The sequence below is a fragment of the Etheostoma cragini genome, chromosome 12 (genome assembly GCF_013103735.1).
Source record: "Etheostoma cragini isolate CJK2018 chromosome 12, CSU_Ecrag_1.0, whole genome shotgun sequence".
In the NCBI taxonomy this organism is placed as follows: Eukaryota; Metazoa; Chordata; class Actinopteri; order Perciformes; family Percidae; genus Etheostoma; species Etheostoma cragini.
The window spans coordinates 15,138,213-15,159,468 of NC_048418.1; the positions used below are offsets into that span (position 1 = coordinate 15,138,213).

General features: G+C 39.5%; 1 protein-coding gene across 3 annotated transcripts in view; it reads left to right on the forward strand.

The window, feature by feature from the left end:
• The first annotated feature begins 2,144 nt into the window (after window positions 1-2,144).
• The window catches only part of LOC117954024 (adenylate cyclase type 1-like), a 34,981-nt gene continuing 15,869 nt past the window's right edge, over window positions 2,145-21,256 (forward strand). Inside the window, exons 1-4 of one of the 3 annotated variants that reach the window (XM_034887473.1) lie at window positions 2,145-3,104; window positions 6,080-6,229; window positions 6,562-6,680; window positions 13,157-13,268. In XM_034887473.1, coding sequence (XP_034743364.1) covers window positions 2,496-3,104; window positions 6,080-6,229; window positions 6,562-6,680; window positions 13,157-13,268 — 990 coding nt within the window. In that variant the 5' untranslated portion in view covers window positions 2,145-2,495. The remainder of the gene's footprint in view (window positions 3,105-6,079; window positions 6,230-6,561; window positions 6,681-13,156; window positions 13,269-21,256) is intronic. The other 2 variants (XM_034887472.1, XM_034887474.1) reach the window with 2 other exon arrangements.

A 21,256-nucleotide genomic window follows, 5' to 3' on the forward strand; every position in this document is an offset into this window, starting at 1 on the left:
GACGGAAATAGAAAGAAAGACATAGAGGAAGCAAAGATGATTTTTAGAAGAGAGGCACGCAGCATGGTGCGGGCTGCTGTCTCCTTGTCCCACGCCCTTGGAGTGCAGCTTTGTGGTTGTGGACTCCCGTTAGACCTCTCTTTGTTCTCAGAAGATGAGGGCTAGCAGAGTGTGACCGTGCACTTACACCTGAAGCCATCAAAAGCGCAGGGAATGACACTTTGATAGAATACCTTTGCTCTCATCCCCCAATGCTCCAGGCCACAAACAGGCCAAGAGGTCCTCCTGGAAATGTTTTCACACAAACGGAAAAAAACAAACATCCGTCAATCAACTACAGTCAAAAATGAAAAGCACAAACCTGCATGTGCAGATACATAAATGGCAATCTGAATGTCAGATTTTCATCTTGTTCGGATGCACAGTTTGACATTTGCATCAAAGAAATATCAGATGTCTTGTAAAATTGGAAAAAATAACAGCCATCATTATTAACAATAATTTAGGAGTTGCTACATGAGGATTATTGAAATATTGATCAGAAAATCAATGCCAAATCAACCACACTCCGGTTGAAAGACAATGTGTGGAGGAGGTCACTGATTTGTTTAGTTTGTATATCACCTCAGGCTTGTTGCAGTATCCCTGTATCTGACAGGCAAAGTACTCTAACACAACAGTGTTTGTGTGCTGCCTAATAAAGTCCAGTGGAAGGTGCCAAGAGTGAAAAAAAAAAAACAGCAATGTGTCCAACATCATGTGTCCCACATCTTTCTCTCAGAGGAGCTGGAGATAGATAACACCGAGGAGTGAGACTGGCAGGCGGACGAGAGGGGAAGGTAAGGGCCACTGTTGTGGACACACCAATATCCTGACAAATTATTTAGTGTGACAGCAAGCATTTTGCAAGTTTTATTATCATAGTTTATATCAACTAGGGCTGGAACTATTGATTATTTTCACTATATATTGATAGATTATTTTTTAATCCTTGTTTAGTCCATAAAATGTCAGAGAATGGTGACAAATGCCGTTTCCAAAATAGAATCTTTGTTCAAACCCCAAAAACATTCAGTTTTCATTAAATATCAGATAAAAAACAGAGGATCATCATATTAGAGAAGCGGCAACCGTAGAATATTTGTCTTTTTGCTCAGTAAAGCAGATTAATCTTCGTCAGTCCACTTGATTAATCTATTAATTGTTGTCAGCTCTAATACAGCATCAACTAACTCAAGCTTTTTGTTCTCAGATGTGTTAAAATGTCTTATTTTTCTCATGACACACTGGATTGGATGTTTCTCTGTGGCCAGACTAGTCTTTTATAGCACTGCTTCTTTTTTTGTCTCTGAATTTGGGCGGCTGCCAAATACTGTTTCTATATTCACTACACCCCATCCATTTCTCCCTCTCTCTCTCTGTTTACCTGTCAGACTGCATACACTCATTCAATTGCTGAGTGAGATCTGTGAAAGCTAGGGTACTTAGGTCTGAGAGAGAGCCAGGAAGGGGAACAGAAAGCATCCAAGTGTCCTGGTAGCATGTAAGAGGGCCAGACTTTGGCATGGGCCATCCATCTGTCACTTTCTAACACCCTCTCTGGCACTGACGGGTTATGGCAACGGCAGCCTGTGACGGATGACTAATCTTCCCATGGTAATGAATGAAACACCACCCCCTGAATGCCAAGAGGTAAGGGTGCCTGCCTCACTGGCAACACGGAAATCATATGATGAATGATATACAAGCATGTTATCCCATGTGCCAACAAGACACTGTATCTACCAGCTCAGTGAGAATTCCATGAATCACGGTCTGAAAACGTTGATACACAGTAGGCCCACAGCAGTATTCATTCTGCATTTTACTCCTGTCCTGATGTGTGTGAGTCAAGGAGACAGGAAAAGGAAGAGCATTAAATGAATTAGTATACTATGGAGAAAATAAAAATAGATTGCGCAGGCTTTAATGATGGAAACATGTCATGTGTAGGTGGAAAAGAAAAGGACATTGGGATTATGGATGATATATGCACATGCTCTGTCACATTGGTGAGAAGAGCTCTGCAGCCGCACCAGCCAAATCGCCTTGAATGTGTGTTCAGTAGCTGAGACCTGTCTTATCTTCACCTCATAATGCGCAGGCGTGATCCTATCTGAGCCTTCCGAAAAGCTTTTACCATCAGAATTAGACGTCGTGTGCGCTGCTCTTCATGTGGCGCTCAAACGAATGTTAAAACACAGAAACTGATATATATCTATTTGCGTGCAAATACAGCCGGGACATGAAGGTTTCTCTGTTAGCTGATCTCTCCGAAGAACACAATTCAACCTGTGGATAGTGTGGAGCGCGTCTGTGGCCACCGGTCAGTCTCCAGCTATTCGGGACGCTCTGCCTCCAACCCGCTGTGCGCTTCTTTTACCGTTGGCTCCGGTCAGTGTCGGCGTGGGATCCGGTGTTCCGTTTGACCTAAGCTGTGTGCAGGTATTCAGTTTATGAATGGCCCTGACATGGAGGAAATACCGTTTCAGAAAGTCAAAACCAGGCGGAAGAGAAGTCACTGTCCAACGAGAGTCCCTTTGACCACCATCGCGTGTGAGGACGAGTTCGACTGCAAGGAGCTCGAGTCCCTCTTCCAGAACTATAACCTGAAGCTGGAGCAGACGTCCACTCTCAAAGCCCTGGCCGTCCTCATCTTCATGTCCTCGACACTGGCCGTGGTGGAGTTGCTGTCCGGCCCCAGCCTCACCATCTCCAAGGGGTCCCATCCGGTCCATTGTGTCATCTTCGTCTCCCTGTTCATCGTAACCAATGTCAAGTACCTGCAAGTGACTCAGCTACAACAGATTGTTAACCTGACACTACTCTTCGGCTTTACCTTCTCTTTCCTCTGCTGTCCCTTCTCGCTGGGGGCGATGGGGATGGAGCCGCCGACGTCCCCGGAGCAAGGCGTGTGGCAGCTCATCCTGGTCACCTTCGTAGCCTATGCGCTCCTACCTGTGCGGACACTCTTGGCAGTTGTGCTTGGAATAATGGTCTCCATCTCGCATATGATTGTGACTGCCACTTCTGTCACAGCAAAAACACAGAAACTATGGAGAACGGTACGTATGTGTTACACGTTAATTATGATGCCTTTGTATGTAGTATTGTTGTTGTTTTGTAAGTTCACCATTAACAGGCATATAAAAGTCATCATTATTTTATCTTCATCTACACACATGCGTTATACTTCAAATACAACACGTATAATGTAGGCCAATGCAGTGAAACACACTATTTAGACTTCATGTTAGCACCAAGGACAGCTCCCTGTGGTTAGACTTGATAAGATTTGCTCAGGCTTTGATCATATTTGACAAAAGTGTTATTCTTGGTTACAAAAAAAAAAGACTAGCTAGCTCATGTCAACTCAGCCACAGACGGGATCAAATACAGTTATCAGGCATGAAGAAGAATTTTAGATGAGAAGCTTGATCTGTCTGCCGGGAAACCACAAAGTAAGACATTGTCGATTTCTGCTTAATTACCATTTCCGTGTCCTCCCTACTGCAATACCGCACCTGTAAGTAAGTCTACATATACATATACACATATTCATATTCAGAGGGGTTCAGTAATGGTAAACTACTGTGTGTAGGCCACAGCTGTGGTGATGCATACTTGTAGGCCCCTAAAAAGAAAAGAAACAAAGGAAAAATGAATGAGAAAAGCCGTTTGCATGCCCATGACTGTTTCCCTGGCGATGTGACACAGGCCAAAAGGAGCTGGCTGGGAATGAAGAACCATAGTGACATCCTGCTTGCACCAGAAGTAGGGCAAACAGAGGCGTGCTAGCACACACCACACTTTCACCACACTATATGCTTTAAAGAAAAATAGGGCAAAGTCAATCATGTCATTTCCAAGCCAAAAAAGGACTTGTAAATCTCTGAATGTATATCTGTATACCGCTTTCTATCGCAATTAACCATACACACTCACATTTCAGACTTTTGTCACGTGTGAGGAAAAACAGATATGTCACATCACTCAAACCCTCCAGGGGTAGTGGAACATTTCTGCCTGTGTGCAGCATATGGCATGATGATCGTGCATTTTGTGGAAACAAAATAGAGATGTGATCAGTTCATCAAGGACTCGGATGATTACAGTGTATTTGCAGAGGAGATTGTTTTCCTGTATGTAGGCAATGAGATACCTGCATTGCCGTGTGAAGGACAGTGTTAGCTGTACTACCAGAGATAGCTAATCCATTAAGCTTAGCGATGAGCTGTGTGGCATGACCCCGCATGGCCCAGGCTTGCACCAACCACCCACCTAGGGCCCAGGCGCTCAGCCTACAGTACCGTCTGCTTTCATGGCTCAGTATATACCTGAAATGTCATATAACTAAAATAAACATAATATTGCTTTAAAAAAATAGGTTATTACTAGTTCCTTAGTCCCCGCTGTGAGTTTTGCTGTCATCTTCTGAACATGTTTTAAATGTGGCTGTAAATAATATATAGTACTCGTTACAGTGCCACATTTCATTGGTACATCAAAAAGTTGGGAGTAATACAATGTGATACAGCATTGGTTTAAAATATTGCATGAGTAGATTAAGCTTGGATTGGACAAATAGAAAACAACAACAATGGCCGACTGTTATATTAGATCCCAACCCAAAGCACATTCACACCATATGACTACAATGACTGATATAAACAATGTTACCAGTCCCTGGGAGTTTGTCTTTTTATTTTGCTGCCTTATGATATGTATTATAAATGAAAGCCCTGTTGTACAATATATAAATTCACTACTTTAACAAATGTGGAAAATCATCATTTTACATGTTAAAAACCAATGTAAAGGTTGTAGTTTCCTTACTGTGTAAAACTACGAGGATCTTTCTTACTGACAGTGAATGGTAAGATAGCTGCAAGAGTGAATTCAGCGCAATGAGGTCAGTTATTGCCATCTGAAGAGAAATTGGGGTTATCACCACAGATAAGCAGAGGGGTGTTTTACACCAATCTACTCAGAGGTACACATTTACTTACTTGAGGCTGTAAAGTAACTTGAGCATCGCTTGAACATGTTGATGCTTGCCATCACTGCTGCCAAGCACAATGACTGACTAATACTGCCAAACAGGAATTCATTATTCATTGGACTTGTAAACATGAATGTCTGTGGCAATGTACGTTTGTTAATTTGAGAGCATCTGAAGCTTTGATAGTGTATTTATGATGCCCACAAAAAAACAAAACATGAATGCCCCAAAGTTACATTTTGTTGTTGTTGTTGTTTATAAATGAAGGATATAGTCATTTTTACATACTTTCTTTTGAGGTCAAATATGCTCCACCAGTGACTCCAGCTGTAGAATACACTCATGATGAATAACCTTGGACATAAGGAGAATACATTCCTTTATTCTTCTGAATATTTAAATACTGCCAATGTTAAAAGCTTGCTAGTGAATGTATCAGTAGTAGTGTATTAGCAGAACTTTGTTTGGTTTGTGTATTAAATCACAGCCAACCAAACTCAGTCATGTAGAAAACACTTTTGTTTGTGTCCCGCACAAGGTTGAAGCAGTCATGCTGCTGAGAACCTGCTGTGATGGATGAACCAGAGCAAGGATTTTCAAGTGCTTAAATCTCACAGACCAAAAATAGAGAAATATTATGCCCCACCACCCTCTTACCTATCTCTCGTATAGGAGGATGTCACATACTGTGGATACTCCATATGTAATAGAGATTGATTATTGGGAATTTATTCAAGTCAATACAAATGTATTCATCCCTGTAATCAGGAGCTTGCCATCCAGATCAACACACACACAATAGTACAAATGTAAAAACATAGAATATCAGTCAAGTGACATATTTAACATTGTAGTATTTTCTGTACAGGAGAAACAGACTTTTCTTTCATCATTCTTAAACACCCATTGCATGTAAAGTGGTACAAGTACAAAATACATACTCCAGTCTTCTTTCACAGCTTCTCTTAATGTCCTTCTTTATTCTGTGTGTATGTTAATATGTTATATTTCATGTTTTGTTTTTTCTTCTATTTGCAGTTGGTTGCCAACACTGTGCTGTTCACCAGTGTCAACCTGTCAGGGCTGTTTGTGCGCATCCTGACAGAACGAGCCCAGAGGAAGGCCTTCCTGCAGGCTCGCAACTGCATCGAAGAGAGACTTCGCATGGAGGATGAGAATGAGAAACAGGTACAAGCACCTGTACTCTGCTGAAACTATGGGTAAAATTAGATGTGTGTCATTTTTTCCCCTATTTCCCCGTACCGCCCTCTCTCTCGTACCGTGAGTCATTTCAACACATTATTCATTTCTGTTAGATTTTGTGCCTTTTTGTCTAGCGCATTTCTTATCGCTCCTAACAGTTTGTCCTATGATAACTTTGCTGTGTTTGACTGTATAAATATATATATATAAACTTATTTTATCTTTTCGCTTTCTCTCTCTCACCCTTTCTTTCACACACACACACACACACACACACACACACACACACACACACACGCACACACACACACACTCAGGAGCGCCTGCTAATGAGTCTGTTGCCCAGGAACGTAGCTATGGAGATGAAAGAGGATTTCCTGAAGCCCCCAGAAAGGATCTTTCACAAAATCTACATCCAACGCCATGACAATGTCAGGTAGGATCCTCATATCAACACAAGCCAACTTCAGAAACATCCCAGTGGTATCCCTCCCTTGAATTGATTCAACTAATACCACTTTTAACAGTGGTATTTGGAGATACAATACTCTCCTTGTGGGAGATTTCCAAACTAAATGAGAAAAAAAACTGTGTCCTAATGAATTATGGGGCTTGGGAACAAACATGTCCTTTGGAAAGAACACTGAGGGCTATGCAATGTAGAATGATCCAACCCAACAGTGTCTAAAAATAGTAACACAGCCTCCAGGCTGCAAAACTGAAATATTTAATTTTTCACATTGAATATATTAGCCCCTGACTCATTTCATTATTATTTGTCCTTATAACACTGAATCCAGACTTTAGATCAAGCAATGCTCAGTGAAGAGGAGATTCCTCTGGCTCGTATGCAGTGTTTGGAGAGATACTTTCTGTCTTACAGTAAGATCAGTACTTTTTGCTACAGGTTGATGGCTATGGAAACCCAACTGCTTACCCTGATGAATGACAACACATACATGTACTGCATATTTCTATATCAATCATATTTTCTCCATCCCAGCAATACCTAGCAAACAAAACCAGCTGTTTATCTATTTTACCTGACATTTGTGAATGGACGAGCCCTTCATTAGTTAAGCACATTTAATGTCTAAGTGTATTTTATTTACTTCTTCATTGTCTTCATCGCGCTGCTATTATTATTGTTATTATTATTATATAATCTGCAGTGATGGGAATAAGTAGGTAAAGATCCATAAGAAAAGCAGCAATACTGCCATGTATTATGTCAGTATTGTCAGTATTATAAGTATAACATTGCAGTAAAACATAATGAGTTAAAGTCCAGCATTCAAAATGATAAAGAACAGTATCATCAGCAACGTGTTTCAAAGCTTTCATGTAGCAGAATTGCATCTTTCAGTCATATATTATTGTCATATTGTTGTATTGTTATTAAATATATTGCAGATGCCTTAGCATGCAAGCAGCCTTTGAATGTTGTTGCCAGTCGAATAACTACAGCTGTCATATAAATGTAGGGGAGTAGAAGTCACATTAAATGAAAATATACAGTTGAAGTAGGGGTACCTCAGAAATGTACTGAAGCAAAGCACTTAGTTAAAATCCACCAATGCAAATCTGCAGTCTGCAGTAAAATCTTGCATTTTATCTCCTGACTACTGAAGCGTTAGTTGGCTGTGATTGACCTGTTAACCCTTCGGCATTTTTGAAAACATGACGTCCACTTCTTCATTCTCTGCTGAGTGCAAATCTATGAATCAGATTATTTTTCCTTTATCCTCCTTCAATCTGTGTTTCTTACTGTATTTGCAAATATTATTTATCATGCTCCCATATATCCTTGTTTCCTTTTCTTGTCTCCTCTACCTCTTTTCCTCTGTGTTCTGATAGCAGCAGGGATGCTTGAGGAGGAGAGTTTGCTAAACCCCGGGATTAAGTTGCTACAGGGGATTAAAAGCAATGGAGACTAAATTCTTGTTGCATAACGCCGTGTGTGCTTACGGTAGTTAAATATGGACACATCTCAGTGGAGCTCGGCTGATTGCTTTTGCTGATTGTTTTGAACTCCTTCAGATAGCGCCACCCTTTGAGAGTGATCTAGACTGGATGTGGACATGATTTATGTGATTTGGGTGGACTGTAATTAGAAAGTAAACAGTGTGCTGCGCATTGTACTTTTCTTCATTATGTTCTGAGGCTGTGGGCAGTATTTGATCTGATTAAAATCCAGCCATGGGGATATTGTAGTAATAACTCACAAAAACAGAATAGGACCTCAAAGTAACAAACCTGAAGTTTATTTAACAACAAACAGTATGTGAGCTATATAGCCACATAAGGACATACACTTTTGCAGTATAGTAACTAATATAATACAAAGCTTATGTGAAAATGCTCTTGAGCTAAAAAACAGTGATTACCGTACCTAAAGGACATTTTTCAAACCACCAGTAATTTATTCTGAATTGTTTCTTAATTTGTCAAGTCAAACAAATTGCATATTTATTTTTTATATGATGTGAAAACAGTGATAAATAATGAGCAGGCACTGTTTAATATCACATTGCTTGTTTAATCATAGAGCTTTTAGACTTATCATCACTTTATAATTTAGCACTTGCGTCAACACAACACCAATCTTTATCAATCTTTGTTTTTAATTCACAAGCATTTCCATCATGTCTATTTGTAACATTTCATTCCATGAAGAAAAAAACACACAGTAAACACAGTCTGCACAAAACGCTAGTTAAAGACAAATGCCAGCCAGTAAAGGCACTCCCTGTACTAAATCGATGTAATGTTGATCAGTTAACATGTCAAGTAGGTTGCTGTTAACAACTTTTATCACATCACTTGAGTTTGCGTTAAATAATTCTTTGAATAACTAAATGATATCATTCTCTTTCCCAGGTGACCTACTTGGGCTACTGTCAGGGTTTTTGTAGTGTTTGTAGATGCTCTCTCACACTGTCACTAAGAAGTTACAGTTTATCCTTCTAAAATGTCCTGCAAGCATCTGTGTTAGCCCCTGTATTAGCCCAACATCAGCACATACACTGCCCACACACTGTAGCTCCAGAGGAGCCTTTCCAAAGTTAAGCCTTGAGTCGCTTGTCTCTTCTGCTACGTGATTAACTTGAAATCACATCTGCCAAAATAGCTACGGTAATGCCTCCCATAGTGAGAAATAGGAGATAATTGAGGAAATAACTTTTCATGAGTATGCACCATTGGAGAGGAAGTAATGGATGAGGGTGTGAGGGAGGTTGAATTAGACATCATTATTACACAAGTTGTAGCTACCACAGGAAAAATCCTGTTTGTATTGCATTGCTTAATCATTTGAATTGTTGTGCTTTGCCTGAGTTTACTGAGTGAGAAAGTTAAGTTTGGGATGGGGTTTTGGCCTTGAGCGTTGAACATGGTACAGTCCAGAACAGTGGGTTTGCTGAAGACAATGGCTGGGGATAGACTAACTTACAGCTGTTGCCAATGACATAATTATATTGTATATTCATATTTCCTGTATTTGCCAAGTACATTTACAACAAAAAAATGTATTATCTGCATTTAACCCATTCTAACTGATTAGAAGCAGTGGCCAATGGCAGGAGTTACCTAGCTGCTAGGTAACTCCTGCCATTGCCCTAAGTCCCAGCATGCACGTCTTTATGCATTACTATGCATTACTAGACAAGAGAACTGCAGTGTTTGTTTTGACGTTTTATGCCGGAGGACATTCAGAATCAGGCACAGAAGCTCCTAGTCTGTGATCCCTGTGCTTCTCAGTAGTCCAACTCATAAAAACACGAGTGCCTTTGAAGTGTGAGATCACTCATTAAAAATTTGTCTTAATACAACTGCAAATTATATGTCAAATATGTCTTGCAACACTTCAAATGCATGTGTGTACATTTTTCACATGGGTGTATAAATAGAATCAGAATCATGTTATGTAGGCATATATTAAAAGGAATGCTGTGTAGTTAAAAATGAACCCTAGTTGTTTCTGGTAAATAACTGCATGCTCAGCACACACCCCACAATCATATTTGTCTTTATGATTTAGTTTGCCTGTCCTCGCACGCTTGGACAAGTAAGCTCATTTGTTCTCCTATTTAATGTGCATCTCTGGATTTATGTAAGAAGTTTCTCATGTTGGTGAGGTTTTTAATCATAAAAATTACATGAGGTGAATGTGCAGTTACTAACATAACATTTGTGGCTTGTTTTGAATTTAACAGCATCATATGACCCATATTACATGCGGATAACAAAACCTTTCACTAATGTTATGCAATGTGTTTACAGAGTATGCCACCTTAGTAACATGACAGAAGGTGTCTTCATCTCTGTAAACCAGGGACAGAGAAATCTGGCCTCAACTTTGAATGGAACATAGCCCCCATACGCTATGCATGCTCCACATTAAAGTGGAGACAATGGTGTGCATGTACTGGTAAACACAGCCACAAATAACTAAGTGGCCAACACAAGAACATAAGATATTGGGACCATGCACTAAATAGGATGCCCTCTGCAGCACGTAGGAGAGTAATTGTCACTTTCTGGGGGGGGGGGGAGTAGGAACTCAAACATGGACTGAGACATGTCTCATTTTGCAGGAGTCTATTAGCAAAAAGGCTACAGGGATCATCCAAAAATATTTGTGAGATGCGACCATGAGCCACTCCAGGCAGACGTTACAGTGCTACTGCGCTATTTTTAAAAGAGAGCTTTGAAATAATTAGCATTGTTATTTTCCAGCGAGATTAGTCCTCTGTTCTAATAGCCTACAGTATATGTAAAGACACACATAAATAAGAAACAAAATCATTTAGTACTGTAGTTTTATCAACTTCCTCTTTTCAGGCACTTGCCAAATAAAATAGTTTTCTTGTAAGAAGACGGTTTGAGTAAAATTTCGCTTTTAAGATGGCTTATTCAAGACCGTTTACAAGAAATCCCAGAATCCAGAGCAGGCATGATACATCATTTGTTGTGTTCTTTGTATCTTTGTATATCAAGCCCTTTGCTCTGTTGTTGGGTAATACACTGCACACAATAAATATGATCTGACTTCATCTGTATACTTTTTGTCTGCATTATGTTACTGTGAATGTAAATGTTTACACTCGTACAGTATTTAGCATTTTAAATATTTGTCAGCCACAGCTGGTTGCCAATTAAAACAAATATTTTTCTCCCTGTTACTGTGACATCAGTACCTGGTAAAGATCTAGCCCTCTGTCACATTGTGAAAACACCAGTCCACATGCAGGCAAGTCGGCCGTCAGTACGAGAGACTAAGACATGCAGGTTGGACGTGTAGTCATAGTTTAACGACAAATCCCCTTCACACGCTCAATGGGCGGATAGCACTCAGGGCAAAAACGTCCCCGTTCTGCTCAGAGCAGATTGATAACATTGATTGTTTCTGAGGCAGGTGAAATGTATTGAGACACCACAGTTTTTAAAACAAGTAACCTTTCCTCCAGGGCCTGTTGTCATGTTATAATGAAACATGATGCATATAATCAGCACAAAACACTAATGGCACAGAAAAAAGCTATAAACAGTAAAAATAACTTCTACCAATCCTTAGAAAGCAACGTTGGAATTTCCATCTGGAATTTTTATTCTCTACACTTTTAGTGTTAGGAAGTATAATGTAAAGTGCAGCCATTGTGCATTATTTTCCAGTTTTTAAAAGAGGATGGAAGTATTTTGGACACATTTGTGAAAACAGTGTCTTAGCTAAGAGTGTCTATGAGCGGGGTCTCATTTCTTTTTTGTGGTTTAATTTCATTGTCCAGTTGTGGGGACGGCACATAATAGTAAGACTAATAAAACTCAGGTAGCTTATGCTACTCTGTGATTCAGTAACTAACCAAGCTCATGGAGTAACTAACAGTCTGTTGCTGAGTAACATACAGAGTGCTCAACTCACAGACAGGATTACCAGCAAAAAGAGTCGCCAACAACATTAGCCCCCCAGCTCGTTAAAGTAACATTATGTAACTTTTCCCACATTGGTGCCCCTACAGGTTCGAAGTGTAACTGTCCCATTATATCTAATTGGAACTGCAGATCCGCTACGCATAGTGCGGTTACAGCCGTTAGAGATCCGCAAAGCGAAAGCAGAAGTGCCATTCACCCAGTTACCAGTTGATGAACCACTGAAAGGATTTTGGTAACATTATTTTAAGGTACATAAAGTGACATAGTGTTTATTTAACTGCTTATGTGGCTGTTGGAACTAGAATGATATTCTGAGCTATTTTCAATTCAACCTACACAGATATTGGACCAATCGCATTACAGAACCAACATCTTCAGTGGGAACCAAAAAAACAGGCCATCTGGAGAAAATTAATGTAGGAGGTGATATCACAGCAGACAATTAAAGTAATGCTAACATTTCATCTTGTTGGTAATTGAAATTCTAACCACATCAGTACACAAGTAAAAATAAACACACACCAATATTTTATGGATTTCTCTTTAATTCCAGTTCAACTTTAGACCTCAAGCACTCTATGTAACAACTGTTAAAAGGGAATACGAGTTGACCTGAAGAGCGTGACATCACCTTGATGGTGCAATATATCCTAGAATGGCTTCTCTCCAGCTCCTAACAGGACATGTCTTCACCTTGATCCCCACGAGAATGCTCTCAGTTCTATTTTGAGTCGCTCTGCTTGACTGCGCTGCCAGTCAGTTAGAGAGCCGAGCACGTTCTCTCTTTCTCTTTTTTATATCTGCTGCAGGTCATTAATTTAAATGTTTGATTTGTTTGCTGTAAAAAAAAAACTTATCCAAAGAGAATGTGTCAAGTTAATCTGAGTTAATCTGATCAGGCACCCAATTCTCTTTTCTTTCCTTCATACATGCTGCTATAAATAACCTGCATTGACTGAAACACTTCTCTCTCTCACACAGCATCCTGTTTGCAGATATAGTCGGTTTCACCAGCCTGGCTTCCCAGTGCACAGCCCAGGAACTGGTTAAACTGCTAAATGAGCTGTTTGGAAAGTTTGATGAACTTGCCACGGTGAGTCTGTTTCCCTACCTTGAGCACATATCACTCAATTACAGTCACAGTTGGCATGAAAAGCTGCTCTTTTTCTCTGTGTACACTTTGTCAAAACTTTGACATTGCAAGTGTGTGTGTATGTGGGTGTGTGTGTGTGTGTGTATGTGTGTTTGTGTGTGCTGCTTTGGACACAGGCTGCTGGCACATGTGACTATTGTTCCAGTTTAGCATGATGTCACTGTGAATACTGGAAGCCCATACGGTGTTTAATATGATTATCCAGTGTTTCATTTGAGGAAGAGTGGACAGAACCCTTTAATCTAGGCAAGATTTACCCCGGGCTAAACCTTGCCTCAACTCGGGTTGTGGGTGTGTACTGACTGAAGAGACCACTGCATTGCCCCAAAGATTTCAGCTCTCCCATCTGTCAAATATCACTCTTCGTGATTTCAGTGCAGCAAATCCGCTCAATTTTTGCTGTATATTTGACCGCAGCAGTTAATCTAGTCATTTTCAAAATGTGACGCTCTCAGTGCTTGTGTTACAAAATCTTTTAATCAAAAAAGCACAGGTACCTTGACATGCTTTTACTTTCAAATGTGTTAATCAGAATCAAAGCATATTTCCAGAAAAGGTATGATAGCGCTCCTTTCCCATGACTGTGAGTTTGGCTGACACATACAGTCTATTTGTTTGGTGAGAAGGTTGAGCCCCTGCAGATCACCCTGCCACAGCCTTATCTACGTATGTAATCTGGCCTCTATTACTTACACAAGGCACATGCCCTTGTCAAATCCATTAATCCACAGGATTACAACTAACCCTTTTTTGCTTTCGTGGATGGTTTTACTTGGCTGTGTTGGAAGCTTCTATTTTTAACTTCATTGTTTATGGTCACAAAATTAGAACTGACTTAAAAGAGAGTGTCTCTCATTTGATTCATTACTTTCAAATAATTGCCAATACCCTTTCAATTGGTCTTGGATCAGTGGCCTTTTCTAGCTCTTGCTGATCTGTATGTCAGTTGCAGTCTGTCTTTATCCTACGGGAAGTTGCAGTTTACCCTGAGATACTATTAGCCAAAACAAGAGGATTCCATGTATTACAATAGACACTCACACACACATACACACACACACAGGCACACTCTACATTGCGTTGCATTACACACACTTTCATAATAGTCAAGTATTGTCAAAAAGTCGATCAATGCGCTTTAATTTAGTCTTTTTTTCTTCTCTTCATTTCAAAGTTTCTACAATTAATTTAGCGTCACATGATATCTTTTAACGTTCATCTCCCAAAGTATTTTTGGCTATAAGAATTGCTATCTTGAGCTGTTTCAATTTTCTTCTTTGGGTTACAACTGAATAGATTGGTCTGATCTCTACTTGAACAAGGAGCCTCATGTTAAACTGAAAGGCTGTCCCCAGCCATGAAACTTGTCACCAAATGTTCTAGCCTTGCCTTGACCCAAAGCCCCACTCATTCTGATCCGCTTTGGCAGGAAGTGCCAGTGCCAGTGAGTCATAGCCGTGGTCACTGTGGGCATGCAGAATCGTTTCATTCCATACGAAGAGCCGGCCACATGGCCACTGGGCATCAGCTCATAAAAACCATTCCAGCACCATCCCCACACCACCTGTCCACTTTGGACTTGTCAAGCTGCATGGGAAGGGAGCCAGGAACGCAGTGTACTCCTAAAGTGCTGCTGTAGTAGATCAAGTCTCCTCTCCTCTCCTCTCCTCTTCTCCTCTTCTTTTCTCTTCTCTTGGTGGCTACCAAACTCATACCAGCTTCAGAATTTGACATATAATCACTTTCACTCTTTTTAGACATGAGAGAAAAATAGATATTTTTGTTTGAGTATTTAGAAACAGTTTGCCACTTTCAACCTTATCTCCATATCAATCATCACTAAGGCTCACAAAAGGAATGCATTTCTCGTCCTCCTATGTTCTCAGTTGTGTGCAGCTGAGAACATGCTGTTAACAAAACACTGACATGTTATCTCTTATATCTTATCAAGTTGTGTGTTAGCGTGTTAGCAAATGGTAACCTATTTACATGGTCAGCAGGAGTTAGCACTTATTCAGAGTTGTATATAATATACAGTAGTTGAATGCAAGCACTGGTTTGGTGTGTAACTCTTCTGAGGGAGTTCTTGGCTTTGTAGTTGCTAAATGCGTTCACCAGCTATTTGGTAACTTTACCTGGCTGCTGTTTGGTTCTGGTCAGGTTACAAACAATGCTTTATCAGAACTTGTTTTACTGAAAACAGCTGCCTGCTGCTGCTAGAAACTGAGTTCATAAGAGCAGTGAGTGTGCATCAAAACAGTAAAGTTGGTATGACTAAAGCAAACAAAAACAATGAGCTAAAAGATGCTAAAACACTCTGTTGGAACCATTGAAACCATTGATTAGTGCAACTTTAGGAAATTAGCTTTTTTACTCTCTGATTGTGCTAATAGTCTGAAACCATCCGTGTTGTGTGTTGCAAGCAAATTGGCAATGTCCAGAAGGAAAGACGGTGTACCCACCAATGTGTTGCATTAGCCTGGCAAATTACTGTAACAGTTAGTAATGCATAAAAAAAGAAAAAAATGCATTGCATTTTGCATTTCTTTAAACCAAACACAATCGTCTTGGGCGGCGCTAACTAAGCTGTGGACGCAGCAACGGTGCCTCTGCAAAACAGTCTCGGAAAGGAACTTGCAGTGGTGGAAGAAGTATTCAGATCCTTTACTTAAGTAAAATTACTAATACCATGTAACATTGAAAATGTTGTAATGTAATGCTCACATTTTATAAACTGGAAATGGTCAAAAACTTTCTGTGTTCAATTGTCTAATCATTTCAGTTGTACATGTAGGGCTATATGTTGTTGGGTAGTATTCTTTAACAAAACCTCATATTAATGACTACATGTCTTTTGTGTGCAAACATCTTAATGTGTAAAGTAACTAGTAACTAAATCGGTCAAATGAATGTAGAATAATATATTTCCCTCTGAAATGTGGTGGAGTAGAAATAGAGCACAAAAAGAAAAGACTCAAGGAAAGTACAAGTACCTTAAATTTGTACTTAAGTACAGTACGCGAGTAAATGTACTTAGTTACAGTCCATCACTGGGAACTTGTTTTGGTGGAACATTTGCTACCCTACAGTAGTTATTGTTTTCAATATACATGTTGATAACAGTGTGAGTCTTGCATGAGCTCAGCAACTCAGTGGACAACATCAAAGATGTACATTAGGAGGCATAACACACAATAATCTTTCCTTCTTGGACCATGCCACATTACTGTAAGTAGGAGGGTAGCTTGCAAATTCTAATCTACAGGAAACCCACTCACACTGATCTTTATTGGCTGTCTTATTCCCACCACCCACAAGAACACAAGCTGGGTAGTAATTATAACTCCTCACCAGCCTGAAAATCTGCCGACTTCATATAGCTGAGACTGAAGGCAAGAGTTGCATCACACACCGTCTTCGTCCATCACTTACACCCAATAATACTCATCCACGCTTATATCACTTCCTATATTGATTATTGTAACTCCTTCCTCTTTGGTTTACCCTACAAGACCATCCATAAGCTCTAATTGGTCCCAACCTCAGCTGCCCATATTATCACCAGAACCCCAACAATGAAACATGTTACTCCACTCCTTAAACAACTGCATTGGGTCCCTGGCCAATACCATATTGACTTTAAAATTCTTCTTTTCACCATCAAAGCCCTCCATAATCTTACTTGGTCTTTGGTGAAATATTAAAACTGTAACAGCAGACTGGCACACAAAGCAAACCCAATTGCATTGCTAAAATGACAGAGTTAACTGTAGAAGTGGTCTGAACTTGACTGTAAGCTGCAAAAGGACATTGTATCTCTCAGTCAGAATTTTTTTAAATACAGATAACCTAAAGAAATGACATATTATTCACAATAATAATGGCATTGTTTGTTTTTTAAGGAGAAAAAAAATCGAAGAAGGAGATTTATTTTGAAGAGAGATAACACAAATGTAAATTAACACACCAACTGGCTGAGGTTCCAACAGTCTGTCTGGCACCCAAAACAACACAGTGAGAGAGAATCTGTGATTAATTTAATGTTATTGTGAGGCCATATAACATGAATGGTTCTGGACTGGATGGCTTTTGGGTTTGTCCACATGTGTGTATGCATACATGTGTTGTGGCTGTTTCCATGGAAGAGTTTCACAAAGCTTTTCATTCTTGGCTCTTTTTTCTCCCCTCTCGCAACACCTCCCCGCATCACAGCTTTGAGACTCCTCCGCTCCTTGTTTCTTCATTTTTTGATTGACATGCAGCAGCCTACTTCCCTCAACTGTCTCATTTATGCCCCGTGGTTCTCTGCACTCTCTTCCTCGCCTGTGTTTCCATTTTTAGGATGGATCAATGATGTATCTATCTACTGCATCTCACTTCCTCGACAAGCCAGACTTCCCTTTTCATTCACACATATGTGACTGTGAAGGCTTACAGAATAGGCTGCATCACATGTGCAGTGCATACTCCTATGCTGGAGTTGACATAAATCATTGCCATATTTGAATCCCAAGTCTTTTTTTAAACCTTTTTCCCACTATTTTGAAAAGACTAGCAATTCACCCAAGCACATCTGGCAATCAGTAGTCAGAACTAGAATTCGCTGTTTAAACACGTAAGTACTTTAAAAACGGGAGCCACTGACGAAGCAAAGACTCATCTAGTTGTTACAGAGTAACCTGAGCTGATGCAATTTTACTTGTAACCCCTTTTTTAGAAACTAGTTTTTGTAAAGATTCCCAAAACAATGAAATAAATTAAACTACAAACGTATATTCACAAGGAAAGCTTTTCTGCTTTGTAGATGTGATCATTTGTACATCTGCGGGTTTATATAATACAAAATCCTACGCCAAGAAAAATATAACAAACAAAATTGCCTTGGATGCTACTAAAAATGTATTATTCTTAAAGTAGACACAATGGCTGGTCACTGCCTACATTGTAACAGCTGCCAAAAACTAAAGTCTGGGTGTAAACACAGCTCAAATAACCCTGTTTGGGTTTGTCTCATGAGCAGGTGCAAGTATCACTGTCAAATCCTGCAGTTTCCCTCAGACGTCTGTCTGCTAAAAACAACTGTGGAGTAAAGCAAAACCAAAGCCAAACAAGATGCAGCTTCAGATCTTGACAGAGGAGAACAAGAGAATAAAAGCGTCTGTTTAAAAAAAAAAGAAAGTCATGACGATAGGTTGCTATTGCATTGAGCATACCATGAAGTGACTTGAACTTCCATAAAGGTTGGGACTCCCATGAGGCAGATTAAAGAAGATGGTCAAAATTGAAGCAGCAGAGGCTGAGATATCCTAGCATTAAGTCACTAATACGGGTCAAGCTTGCATTACTCAGAAATGCTGATTTCATGGAAAGACTGAGATATTGTTTATATGAAATGATTAGGATTAAGACATTCTGTTTACCATTCATTTTGATATAGAACGTATTCTCTTATTTTTACGTAGATTGCCATATCTGCTGCATTACACACATATGACAGCAAAATTGTTTTTATTAAATCTTTTAGCCAAACCAACAAAATAATGTTCCTTGTTTGCAAGTCCAATCAAACAATCAGAAAAGCAGTGCCATCTTTGTAAATAAAACACTCGTCGACGGCTGAACATTTGATGTTTAATTTATCCGTTATATCTGTTAAATATATCTACATTAATATGTTAACTTTACAGAACAGAACACCCGTTCGCTCCAACCCACCAGTTTGTGGTGGGTGGAGGAAGTGTTGATGTGTTATTCATTTGTTGTTGCACATAAATGTTGCATACCAATTAAAATCAACGATTGAGCTGGGTGACAAAAAGGGAAAATCCTATCAGTGCGTGCGTGCAGGCAGAGATGGAGAGGAGCCAGCGGAGCAGTGGAAATGTTGAGGGAACTTATGTATGTACATTCAAAGATGTTCCCCTTGCCCCTAAGAATCATTGTAAACCATACTGGGGAAATGTTGACATGAAATAATTCAAACCAAGGTAGATTGGAAAATGTTTGTTGAATCTATGTAGTGACCTGGTGTGAAATGCATTTAATAGTTTGATTGCTATTTGAATCTAGTCATACATTATATTATAATTATATTATAATAATTGGAGAAGGGCGGATTCAGATAGTTGGCTACAAACACACCATCTGTATCGTGTCCTTTTAACCCCCCCAAAGCTACAGGAGTGGAAAGCCTAATCTTTAGCCGCATCAATAATGTGTACACAGCGCTGATCTTTGTCTTTGTAGTGAAGACAAAGCACGGTGTGTACTGCTCCCTTCTTCAGGGACTTGGCTCATCTTTTCCTTTATAATCATTAACCATATGTCCTCTTTCCTTGTCTCCTTGTCCCTTTTTGTCTCCCTCTTTTTGTCTGTGGGCACGGAAGTGTTTGCGTAATTGCAGTTCTGAAACCATAGGGTTATACTGAATGTAAGGTGCCTGGTAACAAACAGTGCACCTATAGACTTGAGCACATGTCCTTTTTCTTCTTGAGAGAAAGTGCCTTTTTTTCTGGATGCATGCTTTAAAAAATGTTTTACTGATGAATATAGCTGAATATATATTCCTGTTTGCACACAGCTTCTCTGTCAAACAAATGTATTTATTTTTATTAAAAAATCAAAATACCAAATCGGGAGATTAGACTTTGTCGTGCCCACTCACTCTCTCTCTCTCTCTCTCTCTCTCTCTCTCTCTCTTTCTTTCTCTCTCTTTTTCTTCCTCTCTGTCTGCGATGCGTCTCCAATCACCAGGGCGCGCCGCACACAGACACACACACACACACACAGAGGCAGGCAGACAGAGAGGTTGCAGTCTCTTCCAGCTCCCACCTCAGAAAGTTTTTCTACTAATACACTGTAACCATCTTGACCACCCATATTGCCCACAATGCGTCAGTCACATGATAGTGGTAATCCTGCCTGGGACTGAATCAGCCCCTAAGCCCTCACAGTGCAGATTAGCACAGGAAAAGTACAGAGTAGGAGACTCTGTAAGTACCAGGGCTTTCCCGAGCTTCCTTAGCTTCAAATATGACTCAGTATAGCGCCATCTGTTACTGCTCCACAATGTTCTCAGTACCCCCAAAGAGACCTTATTGGCTTTGTTACAGTAAAACAAGTTTTTATTTTCAAATGAAAATGACAAATACCTCATTTGGATGTAATCTCAAAGAATTTCTCTAGCAGCTTTCTAAGTAAATAGATTAAGATGTAGTCCACGGGATACCAATTATACATTTCTAAGTAAATAGGCTTCTCTCTTTTGACCTATTTAACTCATTGCTTGGTTTTTACATCTATTCTAAGGTGTCTCTTTACAGTGTAGCTATGAACATTGTAAATGAGTGAAGTAACAAATAACATTGAAGCTAAAATATTCTGTTATTTTTGCATCAAATTTATTCCACTGACCATAGGTTTGAATTGTAGTATTTGTAATGCTTTGTTGATCCCCAGGAAGGAAATTAATTATCACAACAGCACAAGAAGCAAACCAGGGAGTAATGTAAGAACAATGAACAGATACAGTATACACAAAAATATACAACAAGCAAATAACAACATATGAAATGTAGAAAGGTAAACATTATACAGGAAAATGCCCAGGACCAGTGTGCATAATAAATATACTAAACATTGTGTTAGGTAATATGAAATAAGTAACCAATATGTTATATATAATAATATGTGTATAATTGAATTGCGTGTTCCATAGCCAACAAATAGTGGCATGATTCTGTTTCCTTAATTATTGTATCTCACATAATTTTGAATCCTCATTTGAAATCACTAGTCAATATTTTAATTTTCTATTCAGAACAATATTTTAACAAAAGTACTGCTCAACAGTCTCCATTATACTGCTAAGTGCTTATTCCTTTGTACCTTTGTGATTCTATATGGCATGAACAGGACATGTGCCTCAA